Source organism: Phragmites australis, chromosome 8 (assembly GCF_958298935.1).
Source record: "Phragmites australis chromosome 8, lpPhrAust1.1, whole genome shotgun sequence".
Lineage (NCBI taxonomy): Eukaryota > Viridiplantae > Streptophyta > Magnoliopsida > Poales > Poaceae > Phragmites > Phragmites australis.
Genome location: NC_084928.1, coordinates 15,936,902 through 15,957,999, shown reverse-complemented (window position 1 = coordinate 15,957,999; position 21,098 = coordinate 15,936,902). Strand labels below are relative to the sequence as shown.

Sequence of the window (21,098 nt, the reverse complement as noted above, 5' to 3'; positions counted from 1 at the left end):
CACGATCATGGGTTGTGTCAGGGAAACCCTTTGTCACCCATGTTTTTCTTTATTGTGATGGAGTACTTTAACACCCTCATCATAAGAGCAAACACCGCCTCCCTTTTCTCACCAATTGGCCATAGGTCAATCACCCACATGGTGTCTCTCTATGCTGATGATATGGTCATCTTCATCTCACCGATCACCCCAGACATAACTCTGATCCAGGACATTATTCGCTATTTTGAGGGTGCCTCAATATTAGGAACAAATTTATTCAAGTGCCACATCACTCCTATCGGGTGTTCCGAAGATGACCTAGACATCGCACACACTTCCCATGTACAATCATTGAATTCCCCTACAAATACCTTGGCATCCTTCTCTCGGTCACCAGTCTAGCCAAGACTGACCTACAACCCTTGGTTGATGCAGTCGCTGACCGGCTTCTTGCTTGGATGTCCGGCCTCCTCACTTCTAGGGGTCGCCTCATCCTCACCAAGGTGACGTTGACATCCATCCCAATCTACCTCTCGGTATGAACTAAGCTTCTACCTTGGATGATTCACACTATAAATAAGTTGAGGAAAGCATTCCTCTGGTGTCGCACTGAGGTTGTCTTTGGAGGTCACTGTTTGGTCACTTGGGATAAGGTGTGTCAGTCAACGGAGTTGGGTGGCCATGGAATCCTAGATCTTAAGATCCTTGGCCAAGCCCTAAGGATGTGCTAGTTGTGGCTTAATCGGACTGATAACTCCCTACCTTGGTTGTCTTTTATTGCCAACTCTTATCTGGACATGGTTGGCATGGTTGCACTTCCCTTTCTGTACAGGTTGGTTATGGCAGTTCGGGCCTATTTTGGAGGGTCAGATGCATCAACAGGCAGTCTATTGAGTCCATCTCTCTCAACTTGTTCTTAATCATCCCAAAGAGAGATCGCATCAAACAAACCATCCATGAGGCTCTACATAATCATTGTTGGGTACGCGACTTACAGGGCAAGATCACCATGCAAGTCTTGTTGAGTAGTTATCTCTCTAGGAAACCTTGAAGGGACTCACCCTTCAACTAGATACCTTCATCTGGAAGTGGTCGCCGTTAGGGTCGTACTTTGCTAGCACTCCTTATCAAGCCTTCTTCATCGACCATTTGGGGGGACGAGTGAGGGCAGCCTTGGAAGGCATGCGCTCCCAGCAAATGTCGTTTCTTCTCTTGGTTGGTCATCCATGGTTGTTGCTGAACCTCAAAGCAATTACAGCACCATGGGCTTCCAAACCATGGCCCCTGCGCCCTCCTGGTCGGTTGTGTCTTTGTCATGAGACCTGGTTTCGGCTTCTTCGTTGTGCTCGGCTTCAACGCCTTACTCTAGCCCCAGATTCCATCTTCATGGACCGGTGGTTAGAGTGCAGGAAGGAAGTACCCAAGCCACGACGACACAACTTCGACACCATGGTCCTCATATGCATCTAGAACGAAAGGAATGGCAGGGTCTTCCGCAACTTAACTACATTGCCATCAGGACTGATGCAATTGATCATTGGTGAGGCCCTTCTATGGGATAAAGCAGATCATTTGGTTTGGTCAGATTTACTTCAGATATGAGTAGTTTATGTCTATCTGTTTTGGTTGACGGCAAGGTTTTATTTACCAATAGCAGAAATTTATCGGGAGTTACTGATAAACGAGATTTTTGGATTTATCAGAATTCTATCGGTGGTAGACAAACTTTTTCGTCAAAATTTAGAAAAAATAGCACAATTTATCTAAAAAATAACACTATTGTACCCAAACTATTTAACATAAAAAAATTACACATAATAATATAAAGTATCACTAATTCAAAGATACAACAGTAGTAGTGTACCGGTATGCCGCTAGGTAGGATTTAAAAAACGAAATATTTGAGTGATAAAAAAATTGGCCGGGCCCAATCAGTAAAACGAAAATATCCAAAATATCGGAGTTCATATCGCAGATAATTTTTTTTCCATGGTCGACGGTCAGTTGTTTTGTGAGTAATAACCCTAGCGTTCGGTGTGCCTTGCCTTTCCGGCCTCTTGCCCGGTTGGGTTGTAATTCTTGTTTGTGAACTCCTTTCTTCATAATGAAATATATCCATGGCACGCTCTGAAAAAACAAGTAGTCAGTGACGTACGAAAAAACAGCGGGAAAGAATATTAAGATACTGGTCACTTCAATGATGGCCTTCCATGGATACCATAAACACCATAACAGTGTTGTGGATCCAAAATCCCAATGTCATAAATTAATTATTCGCAGCTCCATTGAGCGGCATTCTCTGACATGACATCGCTGTTTTTGTAATTAATCCGCGTGTCCATCAATTTCAGAAGGTGGTGGAAAAGACAACTGGAGTGATGACATCTTGGAGAATGCCAGCAAGGGAGCAACTAATTAGTTTTCACAATATACAACAGGGAAGAAGAAAACGAGGCAGAGAGGGCAGAAGGACGCCACAAGAGAAATTTCGTAGGAAATAAGAAAAGGAGTTTTTTTATTTTTATATTTTTTTTATCAAAAATTTAAATAAATAGATTCCTCGTAAGATAATTTACAAAACTAGACGCCTGCAGCCCTCTGAGAGGGCGATTAGAGATCCTAACCGCCCCCTCAGAGGACGGATACAGCCTGCCCGCCCGAGCCGGCTCCCTTACTACCCTCTCTGGGGGCGGTAAGGGGCCTCCCTGCCCACCGCGCTCCGCTGCCCGCCCGGCCACCCTCTCCTCTAAAAAAAAGCCAAAAAAATAGGCTAAAATTTCATTATAATCCGAAAAAAGAAAAAGTTGAGAAGAGGAGGAGAAGAGAGGGGAGGAGAGTGGAGGAAGAGAGGTCGGCGAAGCCCTGCTGCATTTGAGCTGCGGATTTGAAGAATAATTTTGGATAAGTCTTTTTTTTCCTTTTTATTGTTGTTAATTAGTGCAGTAGTAGTATATGACATAGGTTTTAGATATTTATGACCTAGGGTTTAGAAAATTATCAAATTTATTTAGAAAATTGTACGATAGCAGTGCAATGTAAAATATTATTTTTAGTATATTATTTTTACTATATTGGGGTTGTACCTGTGGACGTAGGAGGTAGCAGTATATGATAATTTGCGAACCTAGGATAGCATTTAGAAATAATTTTATCCGATAATTAGAAATATAGTTTATTATCTTAACATTGGTTATGTTTGCGGGTGTTTCCAGGGATGACAAATAAATTAATTTTTCAGATATATTATGGTGAGGGTGAAATTAAGTACGGTCCTAACGGTGTAGATCTGTCTGGATTTCGTCATGTCATGAAGGGTCTTAGTAAAGCTAATGAGAGGACCATTGTGGGTGTGTGCAAATGGCTCATACGGTTTTTCCAACTGGATCCGCAGTAACATGAGCTGAAGTTTAAAGCCGTCCTCAGCCGTGCTAGTCATGGATACTTTGGTGAGCTTGTTCCCATCGAAGCCACATCAAATTAGAGGGCAGTATATAGATATATGTTGTGAATGTGGCCTGCAGCTTGTTTTGTTAGCTGAGGCGTACCTGAAAGAGCAAAATGAGGTGAACTCTGCGGAAGCAGTAGTAGGACCAAGTAAGGTAGTGGAAGATGAATCAGAGACGGCTAATGTCGGGTCCAAGGAGGAAGTTAGCAATATTCCAGAGCTGCAACTGATGGGTATAGCTGATGAAGGGGAGCACATCCCTAGCATCATTGAAGATATGGATTTAGAGGATGAAGAGTTGGAGGAAGGCCTTGCCGATGGGGATTCGTCTGACGAGGAGGGTAATGCTCCAGTTCCTGTAGAGTGGAGGCAGCATGAATTTTTGAAGCTGGTGGTTAGCGAGACTGACCGGACACCGTGGCAGTACTATGAGAACGAGGTGTCACAGGGTGCTATGTACCCTACAAAAGAGGCAGTTATTAATGCAGTGAAATTCTGGTCATTGTCTCTTCGTAGGCTCTTCGTAGGCAATTCAAGGTTGTTAAATCCAGTAAAAGGGAGTACAATGTGAAGTGTTTGGTACCGCAATATCCTTGGCGGGTGCACGCATTCAGAGGGAAATGGGTGGACTACTGGCAGTGCTCAATAGTTAAGGAACATAATTGTCACATTGAGGAAATAGAGTTCGCCCACCGAAACCTGTCTTCTGCTTTCATTGCAAATGTTATGTACGGAGAGATTGTGAACAACCTAAGGTATGAGCTACGATCAATAATCCGTGCTATTGAGCAAAGGTTCCAGTACACAATAAACTATGCGAAGGCATGGAGGGCGAAACAAAAGGCTATTGAGATGAGGTTCGGAACATATGAAGATTCATATCACAATCTACCTCGTCAATTAGCCACAATTTGTGGAAGAAACCCAGGCAGCTACTATGATATCAAGCATTAACCCTCTACTAATGTGGAGTACAGCGGAAAAAGAGTGTTACAGCGTACTTTCTTTGCATTCGCTACAACTATCAAAGCATTTCGATATTGCCGACCCATCATATACCTTAATGGAACATTCCTGACTAGGAAGTACAAAGGCAGATATTGTCTGTAATTGGGGTCGACGGTAACAACCAAGTCCTGCCACTAAGGTTTGCTTTCGTGGAGAGTGAGAACGGGGACAGCTGGTATTGGTTCCTAGAGCGGGTTTTCGCAACCTTCGTTTTACTATGACTTACATTTACCGTGGTTCAAATGCAGGTACACACGAAAAGGCCAGCCAGCTGGCAACCTCTGGGCAGAGCGCTTGGCCACTTACGTGGCAACATGGGCCCAAGCGCTACAAGATGTTCTGGAGGAGGCTCGTCCCCACACCAAGCGGAACTTCAACGAGTACTTACGGTGGTACGTTCCACGTACATGCACACGTGTCACCTACACCCCAGAGGGTGTTCGGCCCCACATCGCGTCGACAACGGAGGCATACCCGATGCATTAGGACGAGGACGCCGCATTAGCAGGAAGTTATTTTTTGAAGTCAGTAGTCCATACTGAATGAACAAAACCGTATACTTTAATTGTTTACTTCTGTTCGTATCCGCAGACAGATATCATTTATGATGTACATAGGGATGTAGCTGGTGCCATGGACCGCCTCCAGCAAGGGCACCACCTAAGTGCGTCAGATGTTGCGAGCTTCATCAAGCGGGTTTTCGACAAGACAGCGCGCACCTTGAAGCTTACCTCCTGCCGATCTACCACAGATGTAGCAGGGGCGCCTCCCAGGTCCATTGGTGTCCACGCCGAGTCGTCTCGGCCGTCAGACGTGCACCGTCGTTCATCCGTGTCGGCACCCACACGACCCCTTTTACCACGTCATGGAGGCTCGGAGAAACTTGGTACGAATTATACTTTTGAATAATATTGAACAATACCCTTTACTTACTACTGCATTGATTATTAAACTTTCATTAGGTCCACCTGCACAAGTCTCGACGCAACCTCGTAGATCGAGCCCTGTGCGTCCACCCTCAGGTACTGGCGGCACCCTTCATCCAAGTTTTTAATACTTTCAGCAAAATAAGTTAATATTGTGCTCAGGTTACTTCAGTGATGAGGCCGGTCCGTCTTCGGCGGCCCCACGCCCGACCCCGCCCTCAACGTTCGAGCCATACTGCGGCACGATAGCGTGGCTTTCTTCTACTGCACCATCATACCACGCAGGGACAATTATACAATTTTTACTACTACTTCCAATACCACATTGTTCATATCTAACGTGATTATTTGTTCGTAGACCCCTCCAGCCAGTACACATGGATACCTGCGGAGCCTTCACAGTCCTCCTACCCTAGTCAGGAGGATGAGGCTGCCCGGACGCCGCATACGACCTCGTCCGTGACTTCTTCGGGGGCACACCTGACTATGACGTCCTCCAGCGGTCCCAGGTTTCCAGTGCTCCCCTTCGGACACAGCCCACGCAGGACGAGGCATCGACACCGGTGCTCCCTACTAGGCCTACTAGACACGTCGGTCCACCCGACCCCCTCACCTACTCCAGGGGTCACGTGAGGGTTAACCAGCGGCATCGGGACCACGATGGGGCGCATGGGCGACAGCAACGAGGGAGATAGCAGTAGAATTTTACATTTTATGTAACTTACATATGCATATTCACTTCGTGATGTACTCCTTTGTATGGTCGAACTTAGCATGTTGTAAATGCATTTCGTATTCAAATACGTTTAATGAAGAAGTGACCACACTACTAAACTTTAATCATGGCTTGACAACACATGCCTCCTTGCGCAGGCTTTAAATAAGACGTGACAATACTACCTAGCTTTTTCCAAACAATAAATGACAACACGGGTACCAATAAATATGGAATCTCTTACCATGATCAATGACACAACTTTCTCATTCTTCAAGATGGAATCCGATGCTCCTGCCACCAGCTACGCCCCTGCCCTCACTCCTTTCTTCAATAGCGAATCCAATGCTCATGCCTCCCCCAACTATAAATAGTAGAACCTTCTTACATTGAAGCATCACTCATTTCTAATATCTCTCAAGTGCAATGTCTTCCTCAGCTTCAACCCACCAAAGAAACATTGGGGGACTACCGTACCTGAAGGTCTCGAACCACCAATGTGTTTCTGTGGTGAACCTTGTAAGCTCCGCGAGTCGCATGACATCTCATACACCTATGGGCTGCGCTTCTTCAGGTGTGCCAACTACGAGTATGACAAGCCTCAACATGCAACAGCTGGTTATCGACCGGTACAATAACAGATATCCGCCTCATCTCTTCCGATTTCGCACCCTCTTTTAATAACCGCTCATCTTGTTCCATTTATTCAGTCCCCTCCACCGCTCTATGATTTTATTCAATGGCTCGAGAATGAGCAAAATAACTCACAGAAGCAGTGGGTCGACATGAACATGAGGTGGAGAAGGGAAGCGTACGTACGTCGGGAGTACGAGCAACAGCAAGAGGAACTTCGCCTCAAGCGGGAGGAAGAAGAGCGCATGAGGAAGGCGACGTACGACCGTACCGTTGCTCAGGCTCGGGAGGCTGAGAGGGAAAGGAATTGGGAGAGAGCCCGCCGTGCTAAGGCAGCAGGTCTCGATGCCCTCCGAAAGGGAAAGTATCCTAGATGCATTCAGTAGAGAGTACCTAATGTACCCGACATACTTTCCCTCCCTAAGGCATGTTATGATTAGGATCGACGCACTAATAAGTAAGTCTTAGTGCGAACCGTACATGCCACCTTTGTTTTCTTATCGTGTTATCGCAATTACAGTGTATTGTAATGTTTTCACCCTATGTTTAATACTATGTTTGTCCCCGTTCGCACCCCATACCCACGTAAAATGCTACGACTGCTAATTACTGATTTTTTATTCTCCGACTATTACATAACCTACTCCAAATTTAAATTCTTAATTTCCTTAAAACCCTTCCTTTTTATTTCTTGAATTACACAAAAAATTACATTTTTAGGGAGGAAAAAAGATCCTAACCGCCCCCTCAGAGGACGGCAAGAGAGGCTAACCGCCCTCTCAGAGGGCGGTTCCACCCTCTAAGAGGGCGGTTAGACCTGCCACCCTCTCAGAGGGCGGTTAGAGCCTCTAACCACCCTCTGAGAGAGCTGCAGCCCTCTCAAGCCCCCTGAGAGGGCTGCAGACGCCTAGTTTTACAAATTCTCCTGCGAGGAATCTATTTATTGAAATTTTTTAATAAAAAATATAAAAATAAAAAAACTCATAAGAAAAGTAAGGTCGGTGACCGCGCAACAAGGCCCACTCATCGGCCGTGTGGGTCGATTCACTATGGAATCTACTCGAGGAACAGTGTAATTGGACAAGCTGAACATAGTATAGCAACAGTCCCATCAACGAGCCTGTTACGGTGCTCTTTTCTGCACACCTAAAATCTGGCGTATTCGCATCCTAATATCTATCAAACTTGATTACACATATCTGATCATTCTAAATTACTCCAAGCTAACGACAGTCAGCCCGGCAGATTCTTATTCCGATGGAAACAAAGGCTGCAGACTAGAGCCAGTAATGTTGTAGGTAATGTTTTAATTTGCACATAAAATTCTTGTTATAATACTACATTCATCGGCCAAACATCAGCTATTGTCCTCATAACTGCAGCATATCACTTCCTGAGCTTGTTGGTTGTTGGAAAACGAAGCTGACAGATGAAATCACTGATCAGAATAAAAAGTGCATGCACTTTATTTGTCCACTATCCTATATCTGAATCATCAATCCAACAGTCTGCATGCGGCTTTCAGAGTCCAGGGATGGCACCGTTGTATGTAAAGGTCACTGTTGGGTGTAGCTTAGCTGACCTGTTCCCTTCGTGATCACTTGCTGACTTCCTCGTTTAAGTCAGTTCAAAGCTAATGAAGCATCCCCTCAATATGAACATAGTTCTAGAAGCTAGACCACTAAGGTGGCACCAATCTGTGTAGATGATACAGAAACTCAGTTAAATTTGTGCCATTCTCTATTTAAGGATACTTAACTCCGCCTATGTTGTCTCGACATAGCCGGTCCCAAGCCCGGGTAAAGGAGGAGGGTTGTGATAGGCTTGGCGAGCCAACATAAAACTCAGCCACTTTTATGGAGATGAAACCCGAAAGAAAATCGTTGGGACGTAACCCTCACTTTTATGGAGATGAAACCCGAAAGAAAATCGTTGGGACGTAACCCTCTTGATCGACAAATAAAAATGGAGTAGGCATCTTGATCGACAAGAGCCTCAAGTATGGAGTGGTAGACGTCAAGAGGCAAGGGGACCGGATTATTCTGGTCATGCTGATCGTTGGGGACTTAGGTCTCAATATTATCAGCGCGTATGCCCCTCAAGTAGGCCACAATGAGAGCACCAAGAGGGTGTTCTGGGAAGGACTGGAGGACATGGTTAGGAGTGTACCTATTGGCGAGAAGCTCTTCATAGGAGGAGACCTCAATGGCCACGTGGGTACATCTAACATAGGTTTCGAGGGGGTGCATGGGGGCTTTGGGTATGGAAGCAGGAATCAAGAAGGAGAGAATGTCTTAAGCTTTGCTCTAGCCTACGACATGATCATAGCTAACACCCTCTTTAGAAAAAGGGAATCCCATCTAGTGACCTTTAGTAGTGACCAACACTCTAGCCAGATCGATTTCGTCCTCTCGAGAAGAGAAGACAGGCGTGCTTGCCTAGATTGTAAGGTGATATCTGGAGATAGTGTTGTCCCTCAACATAAGCTTTTGGTGGCTGACTTCCGCTTCCGGATACGTGTCCAGCGGGATAAGCGCGCTAAAGTCGCTAGAACGAAGTGGTGGAAGCTCAGGGGGGAAGCGGCTCAAGCTTTCAAGGAGAGGGTAATTAAGGAGGGCTCTTGGGAGGAAGAAGGTGATGCAAACAATATGTGGATAAAGATGGCGACTTGCATTCGGAAGGTGGCTTCCGAGGAGTTTGGGGTGACGAGGGGAAGTAGAAGCGAAGTGAAAGATACCTGGTGGTGGAACGAGGATGTCCAGAAGGCTATCAAGGAGAAGAAAGAATGTTTCAAACGCCTACACTTGGACAGGAGTGTTGACAACGTAGAGAAGTACAAGGTGGCGAAGAAGACCGCAAAGTGAGCAGTGAGTGAAGCAAGAGGTCGGGCGTATGAGGACCTCTACCAGCGGTTAAACACGAAGGAAGGGGAAAGGGACATCTATAAGATGGCCAAGATCCGTGAGAGGAAGACGAGGGATGTCAACCAAGTCAAATGCATCAAGGATGGGACAGATCGACTTCAGGTGAAGGAAGATGAGATTAAGAATAGATGGCGAGAGTACTTCGACCAGCTGTTCAATGGAGGAGGTGAGAGCTCTTCCATTGAGCTGGACGACTCCTTTGATGATGCCAACAGGCGTTTTGTACGAAGGATTCAGGAGTTTGAGGTCAAGGAAGCTTTAAAAAGGATGAAAGGAGGCAAGGCAATGGGCCCTGATGGTATCCCTATTGAGGTGTGAAGATGCCTTGGAGACATAGCAATTGTATGGCTAACTAAGCTTTTCAACCTCATTTTTTGGGCAAACAAGATGCCCGAACAATGGAGGCGGAGTATATTAGTACCAATCTTCAAGAATAAGGGGGGTATTCAAAGTTGTACTAATTACCGTGAGATTAAGCTGATGAGCCATACGATGAAGCTATGGGAGAGAGTCATTGAACACCGCTTACGAAGAATGACAAGCGTGACCAAAAATCAGTTTGGTTTCATGCTTGGGAGGTCGACCATGGAAGCTATCTTCTTGGTACGATAACTTATGGAGAGATACAGGGAGCAAAAGAAGGACTTCCATATGGTGTTCATTGACTTAGAGAAGGCCTACGATAAGATACCGCGGAATGTTATGTGGTGGGCCTTGGAGAAGCACAAAGTCCCAACAAAATATATTACCCTTATCAAGGATATGTACGATAATGTTGTGACAAGTGTTCGGACAAGCGATGGTGACACCAATGATTTCCCAATTAGAATAGGACTGCACCAAGGATCAGCTTTGAGCCCTTATCTTTTTGCTTTGGTGATGGATGAGGTCACAAGGGATATACAAGGTGATATCCCATGGTGTATGCTCTTTGCAGATGATGTGGTGCTAGTCGACGATAGTCGGACGGGGGTAAATGGAAAGTTGGAGCTGTGGAGACAGACCTTGGAGTCGAAGGGTTTTAGACTTAGTAGAACTAAAACTGAGTACATGAGGTGCGATTTTAGTACTACTAGGCACGAGGAGGATGAGGTTTGCCTTGACGGGCAGGTGATACCTCAGAAGGATACCTTTCGATATTTGGGGTCGATGCTGCAGAAGGATGGTGAAATCGATGAAGATGTGAGCTATCGAATCAAAGCCGGATGGATGAAGTGGCGCCAAGCTTCCGGCGTCCTCTGCGACAAGAGAGTACCACAGAAGCTAAAAGGCAGGTTCTATAGGACGGTAATTAGACCTGCGATGTTGTATGGCGCAGAATGTTAGCCAACTAAAAGGCAACATGTCCAACGGTTGAGTGTAGCGGAGATGCGCATGCTGAGATGGATGTGTGGCCACACAAGAAAGGATCGGGTTCGGAATGATGACATACGTGATAGAGTTGGTGTAGCACCAATTGAAGAGAAGCTTGTCCAACATCGTTTGAGATGGTTTAAGCATATACAACGTAGGCCCTCAGAAGCGCCTGTACATAGCGGAAGAATAAAGCGTGCGGATAATGTCAAGAGAGGTCGAGGTAGACCAAACTTGACATGGGAGGAGTCTGTAAAGAGGGATCTGAAAGACTGGAATATCACCAAAGAACTAGCCATGGACAGGGGTGCGTGGAAGTTAGCTATCTACGTGCCAGAGCCATGACTAGACTTGCAAGATCTTATGGGTTTCATCTCTAGCCTACCCCAACTTGTTTGGGACTGAAAGGCTTTGTTGTTGTTGTCTATTTAAGGATACTTAGAGAGTGATAAATGCTTTATGGGGCACGTGCTACAGTCCTAAAAAGGGCACGTGCTACGGTTAGATAAATAATCATGTACACTTTTTACTTTGTATTTCAAGCTGCAAAAAAGGTCGGTAATTCATTTAATAAACTGAGAATATCAAACTAAAGTGGATTTCATGTTGACACTAAGACGAGGGTCTGCATATGGCCCATTAAAACAGGTCTATAGCATACCTATCAATTTATGGAGGAATCATAAAATACAAGAGAAGAGAACTCAAGACTGTCCATACCTCAGTTTTGCCATCCTATCTTCCAATGCTGCAAGAGTACAGATATTGCCTTCCAAGCCCCATCTTCTAAGAGGCTGCATGGTTCTATCAACAATACTCATTGTTTACATGCTAAATTCTCAAAATCCGGACCAACTTGTACACCTGCAAATATACAGATCTTTTAGAAGATATGTATCTCATATATTCTAAAAAGGACTAGTATTTTAACGTACCCACCTGAGCACTTCTAGATGGTAATGTTAATTCCAAGGAGTTGCGACAACCATCAACTCTATAAGAAAGTAAAAATGCTTAGGTTGTTCGCACAATACTAAGAGTCAAATGGGAATAACAAAAAAAGAAACATGCTACCAAGAAGGCAGATTATTTGAGTAATGCAAATAAAACCTTTTGTCACTGGTTCTCCTTATATACTGACTGCCCTTGAGCTCTCCACATCCACCATATTTAGTTTCATCCGTGTTCAAGATGAGCTGGTCAAATATAAAAAATAATAATATTTCAGTGCTGAAAGCAAATCCAAACTGCTGAAAAGTTATTTCTAAACAAAATGCATTTGTCCACTATTTATTACTACTTCCTAGACGGATGCAGTAGTTTCAGTGTGGGAATGGGCAGTCCTCTTTTTGTTTCTCGGCTCATATCAAAACTGGTGTTATGCAACTTCACACCAGTTTGGTTAGGATTGTGTCCTGCCCTTGTTCTCTTTTGCTAGTTTACTGCACAGCAGATTTCTTTTTCAGTTTGGGTAGTTAATGAACTTTATAGAACATCTGCAGTGATGTTTCTTCAAGCTCTGTGCCTTGTAGCTGCCATACAAAAGAATAAGTTCATGCAAGAACCATCAGTAAGTTACTTGATATTCCCCAGCTTCATCCACACCAACATGATACAACTGATGGGAGACTTCAGGATTGAAATTAAATACAAAAAGGAAAGGTCCTCTTGTGAACGATATGACCTGCAAGAATGAGTAGCTGTAATTAGCATAGAACTTACAAATTTGAACTGAAAATTGTTGATAGAAAATGAAACATTGTTGATTTTTATCTATGTACAAGTTATAAATTAGAAGAGTAATATGGACTTATATACACTCAAGATGTTCACAGTCAAGGGAACCCTTCTTGGTGCGTGGGTTGGTGGGTGTCTTTTGGGTGGCAGGGTTAAGCGTGTTTGAGAAATAAATATACTAATTCATTCTGATTCTCACATGGTAGGAACAACTATGGAGCAAAACTACGAATGGTCTTATTGATACTGTTCAAATTGAAAAACCTCACAACTATGTGAATCAGAATTCAATCATTTTGCCAAACTTTACAAATTAAAACTTTAAGGCGAGGACGGACCAGTCAAAAGCAAAATTATCTCATGTACATAGGACTTGGTACTTGGCATTTTCCCAAACACTCCACATAATAGTGACTTTGTTGACGGACGACGCAAGTTTTTGGTTATTTGCCGGAGCAAACTGTTGCAATAAAAATATAATTTGAGGGATTTAGAAAGGGAAACGGTTTGCTACTCTCTCCCTCTCCATGGAATGCTACCGCCTCCAAGGTCCAAGATCTTTTTGTTATCCCCTAGCATGGCTTCAATGCCCATAGTGTGCTTCAATAAGCGACCACAGAAAAATGTTATTATAATTTCATTGTGCAATGTGCACGATCAAACTAAAAACTAATGACCACAAAGAGTTCCAATAAATCAAAATGAGCTAATTTTGCCCCCAAAATGTATTCTAAAATTTAAGCCTCACCAATGACACTATAATGTCATTTGAAGTGTGGAAGAACGACAAGCAAAGCACAAAGAAACACATAATTGATGCAACGTATTTAATTGGATGTATCCAAATTTCTGTACAATGAATGAACTATATAATGCAAAAGTGTATGCTACTGCAGAAGAATTCATTCTTGGTCATGAATAACAGTAACTGATTTCAGAAGAAAATCACATGTTTGTCAACATTAGACTGCAAAATATATTTGAGTTTATCTTTGCTGAAAGATGTGCATACCATGCTTGTGTCATCACAGTGATGAATGTTGGGTGAACCTCTAGAAATTATCCTTTCATTTTCATCCAAGCTCATGACATCCTTGGATAAGAAAATTGCTTGGTTAGTAATAAGTCGATTCATGTCGTAGCAACATACCAATGATGCAGGAATGATGCAGACAGCATATGTAGAACTAACAAATAATGGTACCTAAAGTAGAAGAGACAACATTACAAATTCACAAATCTATTTTGCATGTCAACATATCCGATTAGTACTGAATATCAAGAATGTAATAAACATAGTTGATTCAGTTATTTACACGAACCTAAAAATATGTCAAGTTAGGTGAGCACTTTAGAAGAATAAATTAAATTATCACAATGTAGAAATTCTCTAAATCCCAGTCCCCACAAGTGAGGGGCCCATGAATTTGTAGCTATTCACTTGGATTCATCCTTAACCAAAAGGGTTACACCTGAATAGCTATTTTGACCTCAAGCATTCTATGTTCTCACTCTACACTTTATATATCCAACGTGTGGCTAAACCCATATATTGTCCACCTCTACATGGGTCAAGTTTTTTAAACGTCCTCCTGTAAGTCCCAAGGTTCGATCTAATTAAACATATGAAGCATCTTATATTAGGAAATATTTAAATATTTCATTTGTTTTTCGACGAAAACAAGCATTGGAGAAAAAAGAACTCCATGTGCATTGGAACCAAATCTAATCTGACTAGCATAACTTTGGAAAACAGAATATGAGAAAGAGATGAAATGCATGGTGGAGAATTAACATTTCAATAAACATGAAAAATCAGGTATTAATAACTTTGTACCATTTGCATGTAAGCTATATCATAATTTGGAAGGCACTCAGGGAAAATAGTTACATCCATCTTCCATACCTTGTCAAAGTTGAATAGATGTTTATGAAGACCCTTTTCCAATAGTTCCCATTGCCGATTAGCTAGCCGGAAGGAATAGTCATTGCTTGACATAGGAAATTCAACTCTCTGAAATCAATCAGTAAAAACTTAAGAAACTCTGGAGAACAAACCGAGTAAAATAAATGAAATAGGTTCAGAATTGAGAAGTACAGATGTAAAACTCGACGACAATCTAAGTAACTCACTTTTGGATGTGCAAACTCATTGCCCATGAAGTTGAGATAAGCACCTCCGCTCGTTGTGAAAGTAATTAGTTTGATAATCTGAAACATAGTGAGGAAAGTTGAAGATATATTTTTGCAACATAAAGTTTGAGAAATAGTCAGATTGTCGAAGTGTTCATTTGTAGGTTAGGTGTCAAATAGGTATTTTAGAGGCAAGTGTATAATAGTCGTACTCATACCTAGTTTATCCTGCAATGTGACAATTTCCAATAAAGAAAACAACACCAAAGGGTTTGTCCTATTAAGCCATATTAAAACATGAGAAGCCCCACCTGTGGATTTTATGTACCACTAGATATGGTTGAGGCGCCCAGATGATATATAGTCTATTGAAAGTGAAGTAGCAGCTTGCTTGGGAGATGATCAGCTTCAACCAAATTGATAGAGAGCAAATAGCTGATGCAACAGTCTAATAAGACTACAGTGTTAATCATATATGTGTATGTGGATGTGAGAGTATGGATAGATATGAGCCCACAAGGCACAAGGCCCAAGCACGGGCGGACCTATATTGATGCATGGGTATTTCCAGGAATACCCAACAATTTTGGCAAAAAATCGAGTATATGTATGGTATATATATGCGTATAGTTTATGATTTTCTTGAAGATTTCAATTCTTTTTTGTTAAGCATGGAACCAAAATTGCTAATATGGATGGTTTCTACAAACCGGTTGGAAGAGATAGGATATTCTTTACAAAAGTCAAGAATTTACATCGTTTCCATATTGGCATGTTCTTAAGTGTCATTGATAGGCAACTTTGAGAGCTTAATGAGAGATTTATAAGGTAAACACAGATTTGCTCCTTTGTATGGCATTATTCAATCCCGCTGATTCATTTGTTGCTTATGACAAAGCTAAATTGGTTAAGCTTGCTCAATTTTATCCTAATGATTTCTCAAGCTCGGAGTTGAACCATCTTCCTTATCAACTTCAACTCTTTGTTACTGATATGCGTAGAGATGAAAGGTTTAGAAAAGTGAAGAATCTTGCTGATATTTCTATTATGCTTGTTGAAACAAAGAAGCGCATCAAACATGATGTTGTGTACAAGCTTCTCAAATTCGTGCTAATACTTCCTGTAGTTACTGCTAGTGTTGAGAGAGTATTTTCCTCAATGAATTATGTGAAGAACAAGTTGAGAAATAGGATGGAAAATCAATACTTGAATAATTGTTTGGTCACATTTATTGAGCGTGAGTTCGTTTTGCAAGTTAAGGACAATGACATTATCAACCGCTTCCAAGCCATGAAGGAACGCAAAGTTAAAATTAAATTGTAATTTTCATTAAATATCTCTTTTTTCATGGACACTTTAGTTTGAAAAATATGTACTTTTAATTTATGCTATTTTGAATGTTTCATATTTTTTGACTGAACACTTTATTTTGGCTTGGGAATACCCAATTACCGATTCCTGGCTCCGCCACTGGGCCCAAGGCTCATGTCCGGATGTATTTGTATCCTTCTCAAACCCTAATGCAATGTGTGAAGTTGCTATCTCTCTTACCTAATGTAAGATACAGAAGGAGGAACAGGCATGGGAAGGTGAGGAGAATGCTCAATGAATAAGGTGGCAAAACAACAAGGCATTGGCTTTGCCAGCAGGCATGATGAAGAAAAAGGAATGGGAGAAGAGGAGAAGCCAATCGGCTTAGTCGGCGCAACTCCCTTTTGTGATGGCTTTGGTAAGCTAGGAGAGGCAGGGGAGACTAGAGGCCTCGGTAAGCTGGAAGCCTTGACAAGGGTGTAGAAGACAACTATCGGTGACAGTTGACATGGAGGACGACTGTAATAGGGCTTGCCACAGGGGGAGGCCAAGAGGGAGGAACAAGCAAATCAACAAAAAAAAATGAGTAGCATCTTAGGCCAAAAATTTATCAAAGCTTGGCTGTCACGTAAAGGGACCTACACACACAAAGCACCCCACCTAAGCTTTAATCCTCGCATTACGTAAAAATATTAAACCCTGAGGTATTTATTTCGGACTAGAGGCATTATGCTAGCGCAACTCATTTCAAACTTCCAACAAGGTAATAACCCACCAGAACTCCAGAGACCACAAGGAACTGCTCAAACAAGCTGGGGAGTTATACTCACATGACCATCTTAAATGGTTGACACTCCCTCAGCAAACCACATTCATGGTAAATGCCTAAAACCATTTCATGGTTTAACCCTCGTTTGTGTACTAATGGATTGGGCACGCACATGCACGTTCCTCTGAAACAAGGATTGACCCCTTGATTCTGCTATTAGAGATATTTCTTGTTATATATTGTACCTATATAATATCCTCATGCTATAAAGGGCTCTTTGCATAATGCTCACATATACTGGCCTATAGCCTCCACAGAATGCAAGTTTCTATTCTTAACATGGTATTAGAGCCAAAGCTAGGGTTAGGGTTTCTCTTCTCTAGCTGCCGTTCCTTGCGTGTTGCAACTTCCACGCATCCCACCACCATCCTCTGTGCCAGTCTTCTCTTCGCCAGCCGCCCTTCTCCCACCCGCCTCGTCCATGATGATATAATCATTATAGGAGATGATTCTAAATAATATTGCCTTTGTGAAGACTCGTCTCAATGAGCAATTTCTTATGTTTGATCTGGGTCTTTTTCGTTACTTTCATTGGATTGAGATTTCTTTTACATTTGAGGGTTTCTTTATGTCACAAGAGAAGTATATTCAGGATCTTCATGATCGTGTTTCTCTCACTAATGAGCACAATGTTGAGACTTTCATGGAGCTAACCTTCATTTTCGGTCTATTGATGGTAAGCCTCTTGCGGATCCCACCCACTACTGTCATCTTGTTGGGAATCTTGTTTACCTTGGTGTCACTCGTACTGACATTTCTCATACAGTGAACATCCTCAGTCAGTTCGTTTCTGCTCCCACTCAGCTCCACTATAATCATCTTCTGCATCTTTTGCGCTATCTTCGTGGGACTCTCTCTCATTATCTATTCTTTTCACATTCCAATTCTTTATAGTTCGTGCATATTCTGACGCTATTAGGCTAGTGATCCTTTTGATCGCTGGTCTCTTTCTGCCTATTTTGTTTTCCTTGATAGCTCTCATTGCTTTAAAGACTAAAAAGCAGACCACAATTTCTCATTCCAGTGCAAAGCCTAAGTTGCAAACCAAGGCGTTGTTGACAGCGGAGCTCAATTGGTTACAATGGTTACTTGAGGATTTTGGTATTTTGTCTCATGCACCTACTCCTCTTTACTCCAATAGTACATGTGCTATCAGTTGTCACATGTATAATAGTCAAGGGTATTATACTAATCTCCTAGTCTAGGGAGCGTGCCGACCATGGGCTCGCGCGCCTCAATCTTGTTCGCCGACACTAGGGAGAGGTTGACCAGTGCTGTGTCGACTCACTTGGTGGCGTGCCGCAGGAGCAACATCATGCACCGAGCAGTCGTGGACTACACAACGTGAGTTGCCGCTTCATGCTCTCTGGCATGGATTCCCAGAGGGCATCCATCGTGCGCCGCCCTGCTCCCCTCCTGCCACGGTGTGCTCGACAGGCCTACCTTGGCCTCGCGCCCGCCTTCGACTTCCCCTACTGTCACTCTCCCTGATCGTTTCCCCAAAGGCGACCCACGTGCAGATCAACAAGCAGAAGTTCATGGCGGATGGGGTGTTCTTCGCGGAGCTAAACGAGATGCTGACCTACGAGCTTGCGGAGGACAGCTACTCCAGCATTGAGGTCCGCATCACTCTCATGTGCACTGAGATCATCATCAGCGCCACCCGCACCCAGAACGTCCTCAAAGAGAGAGGATCTTCCAATACAACTCGATTTCGTTTATCACCGAGCTCCAGGCTCCTCCGATGCAGGGCTCCCCTTTGCTCCACTACTGCTTTGCTCGTACAACACCAATGTGCGCCTCTCGCTCTAGCCCTCAAAGGAGGTCGTGCGCTCGGGCATCCTCTGCATCTGGGAGGATTACTTATCAAGGTCAACAACAACGAGGTGGTCTTGCTCACACAAGGATCTTCCACTACGGCTCGATCTCGCTCATCGCGAGCCCTGCCGCTCTGCTCATCTCGCCGCCATACTGGTGTTGCCTCTCCACCTGTGCTAGCAGAGGTCACAGTTCCTTAATGTGGGCTTCTCCCATATCACATGGGGAAGTGCTCTCTCCTGGATGGTAGCATTGCTTTGGGCTTCATATCGGTGCTATTTGGTCCTGCTACTGCACACTTTTAGTACTGCTCCTGCTGTTGTTGGGCCTCTGCTTGGCTTCTCTAAGTTCTATAAAATTAGTTTTAATTCCTAAAAATGTAAATAAATTCTATAAAATTATTTTAATTAGTTTATGTTGAAAAATAATTCGAGAAAATTGTAAATAAATGTTTTAGACCTTTTAAAAATTAGGTTTAATTCTAGAAAAATAGTTTTCACCTTTTTCAGCCGTTTAAAAATTCGTTTAGCTGTAGTTTTCACGTCGTGGCTCCGATTTGGGCTATTCTTGCGCTTAAAATCTTCCTAAAATCGTGCTCTAGGCAATCCTAGCGTTTGTTTGATGTGTTAACTTTGTTGGATGCTTGTCCTTAGTGTTGCTTATTTTGTTCGCGTGTAGAGGAGTTTGTCCTGAAAATGTTGGACAACATCCAAGACCAGGACTTTGGTGATTTCAAGCAAAACTTTGGAGAAAACAAGTGTCCTTGAACATTTTGTGCCTAGTTTTATAAAGTTTTATTTTACAAAATTGTATGCTGGTCAAATATGATATCCTATGGTAGGGTTTACTAGTATTTTCCTCAACATTCCTTGTAGCCATAGTATGGCTATCGTGTTATGGGTAGAAATGCTTAGTTGTGCTTACTCATGGGTAGTATAGGTTTAATAAATTGACACATGGGTAGTATAGGTTTAACTTTGGTAAAAATGCTTAGACACATGGAGTTAGGGCCTAAGCAAGTGCGGCATGATGGTTGACATGTGGATGTGTTTCAGGCAAAATTGTGGGCTTTGACGGATATTTGGTGATTACCCTGTGTTGCATGATGCTGGTCTTGCACAGACCATAGTAAGAACCGGTTCGAATGGACACCCATAAAAACAGTACAACCACAAGCCTGATATGGGACGGACCTAGCCGAGTAATTCGCTATCCTCTCAACATGGTGAAGAATATTTAGTGGTACGAGGATAAAAGGGTGTACTTCTTGGATCTGCAAGGCACAAGAGGGGGCTTCTGGAGTGGAGGGTGTACTCACATGGCGGTGAAACCTTAGCGGGTCAACACGTCCTGAGAGAGATGATGGAAAGGCTTTGCAGTGAATTCCTAGCTCACACCTCGAAAATGTGTAAGAGTCTTGTGAGTAAAGTGTATGAGCTCTACAGAATGAAAACTAATATATCAACCGTGCTCACGGTCATAAGCAGCATGGACCCTCTCATGATTAGACGAGTAGATTCCAGGTTGCTTGTTGGTTAGTTATGATGGATCACAGTGGTGGGAACTTTGATTCGAGTTCGGTTTTATTTAGAGGTGGTTGGAACCTTGGCTCAGGTTTTTTTAGAGAACCTTTCACCTAGTAAATAAGTTGCCTTTTATAAAAGTTTGACTACAAAATGACATTTATGCAAACAAACCCCTGAATTAAACCTATCTTGACCTTAGCCCACATGTCATGTTTTCCCATGCCGAGTATTTCATATACTCGCGCTTGCTCTCTCCCATCATCTTGTTGTTGCCAAGAAAGCGAAGAATTCGAGGATTTCTCAGAAGACGGAGCTCAGTTCTAAGCGTGTGGCTTTTTAGTTATTTGTTTGTGGAGCTGGGTGCCACCCTGAGTCTTTTTGTTGCTATGTATTTTCCTTTTAGACCATTGGGGTCATTGATGTAATGAATTAACATTGTAATAATGGATATTGCGTTTGCTACTCACTTGTAGCGTCACTATGTGTATAAAACTTGATCCTGACATACATATAATTTACATTCGGTTTAGTCTTAAAACTAGGTGTGACAAACATGTATGGTGAATTGAGTTTTTCATTGCTCCTCTCTGAACTTCTTGCGAGAACTAGTGCAATAGAAATGGAAGCATGCTGTGGTGCGCAAACGTTCTGTGAAATAACCAGACAAGATTGCATCTGTGTCCTGCAATCTGCGACACATAAGTTTTAAAATAGCTTTTAATAAGCCAAATGTTCACAGTTACTAAAATCAATGTTGT

The 21,098-nt window shown here is 42.9% G+C and overlaps 1 protein-coding gene across 7 annotated transcripts in view; it reads right to left on the bottom strand.

Moving 5' to 3' along the window:
- Positions 1–1,789: 1,789 nt before the first annotated feature.
- LOC133926700 (1,4-alpha-glucan-branching enzyme 3, chloroplastic/amyloplastic) overlaps positions 1,790–21,098 on the bottom strand; it is a 38,677-nt gene continuing 19,368 nt past the window's right edge. The window contains exons 15-22 of one of the 7 annotated variants that reach the window (XR_009911160.1): positions 14,857–14,934; positions 14,630–14,737; positions 13,736–13,816; positions 12,566–12,670; positions 12,097–12,182; positions 11,922–11,980; positions 11,707–11,850; positions 1,790–2,109 (exon numbers count right to left, since the gene is read on the bottom strand). Coding sequence is in view for 2 of the 7 variants with exons in the window: in XM_062372724.1 (XP_062228708.1) it covers positions 11,804–11,850; positions 11,922–11,980; positions 12,097–12,182; positions 12,566–12,670; positions 13,736–13,816; positions 14,630–14,737; positions 14,857–14,934 (564 nt within the window). In the remaining 5 variants the exon portion in view is untranslated. Of the gene's footprint in view, positions 2,110–7,801; positions 8,407–11,703; positions 11,851–11,921; positions 11,981–12,096; positions 12,183–12,565; positions 12,671–13,735; positions 13,817–14,629; positions 14,738–14,856; positions 14,935–15,074; positions 15,134–21,098 lie in introns of those variants that run through there. The other 6 variants (XR_009911162.1, XR_009911159.1, XR_009911161.1 and 3 more) reach the window with 6 other exon arrangements.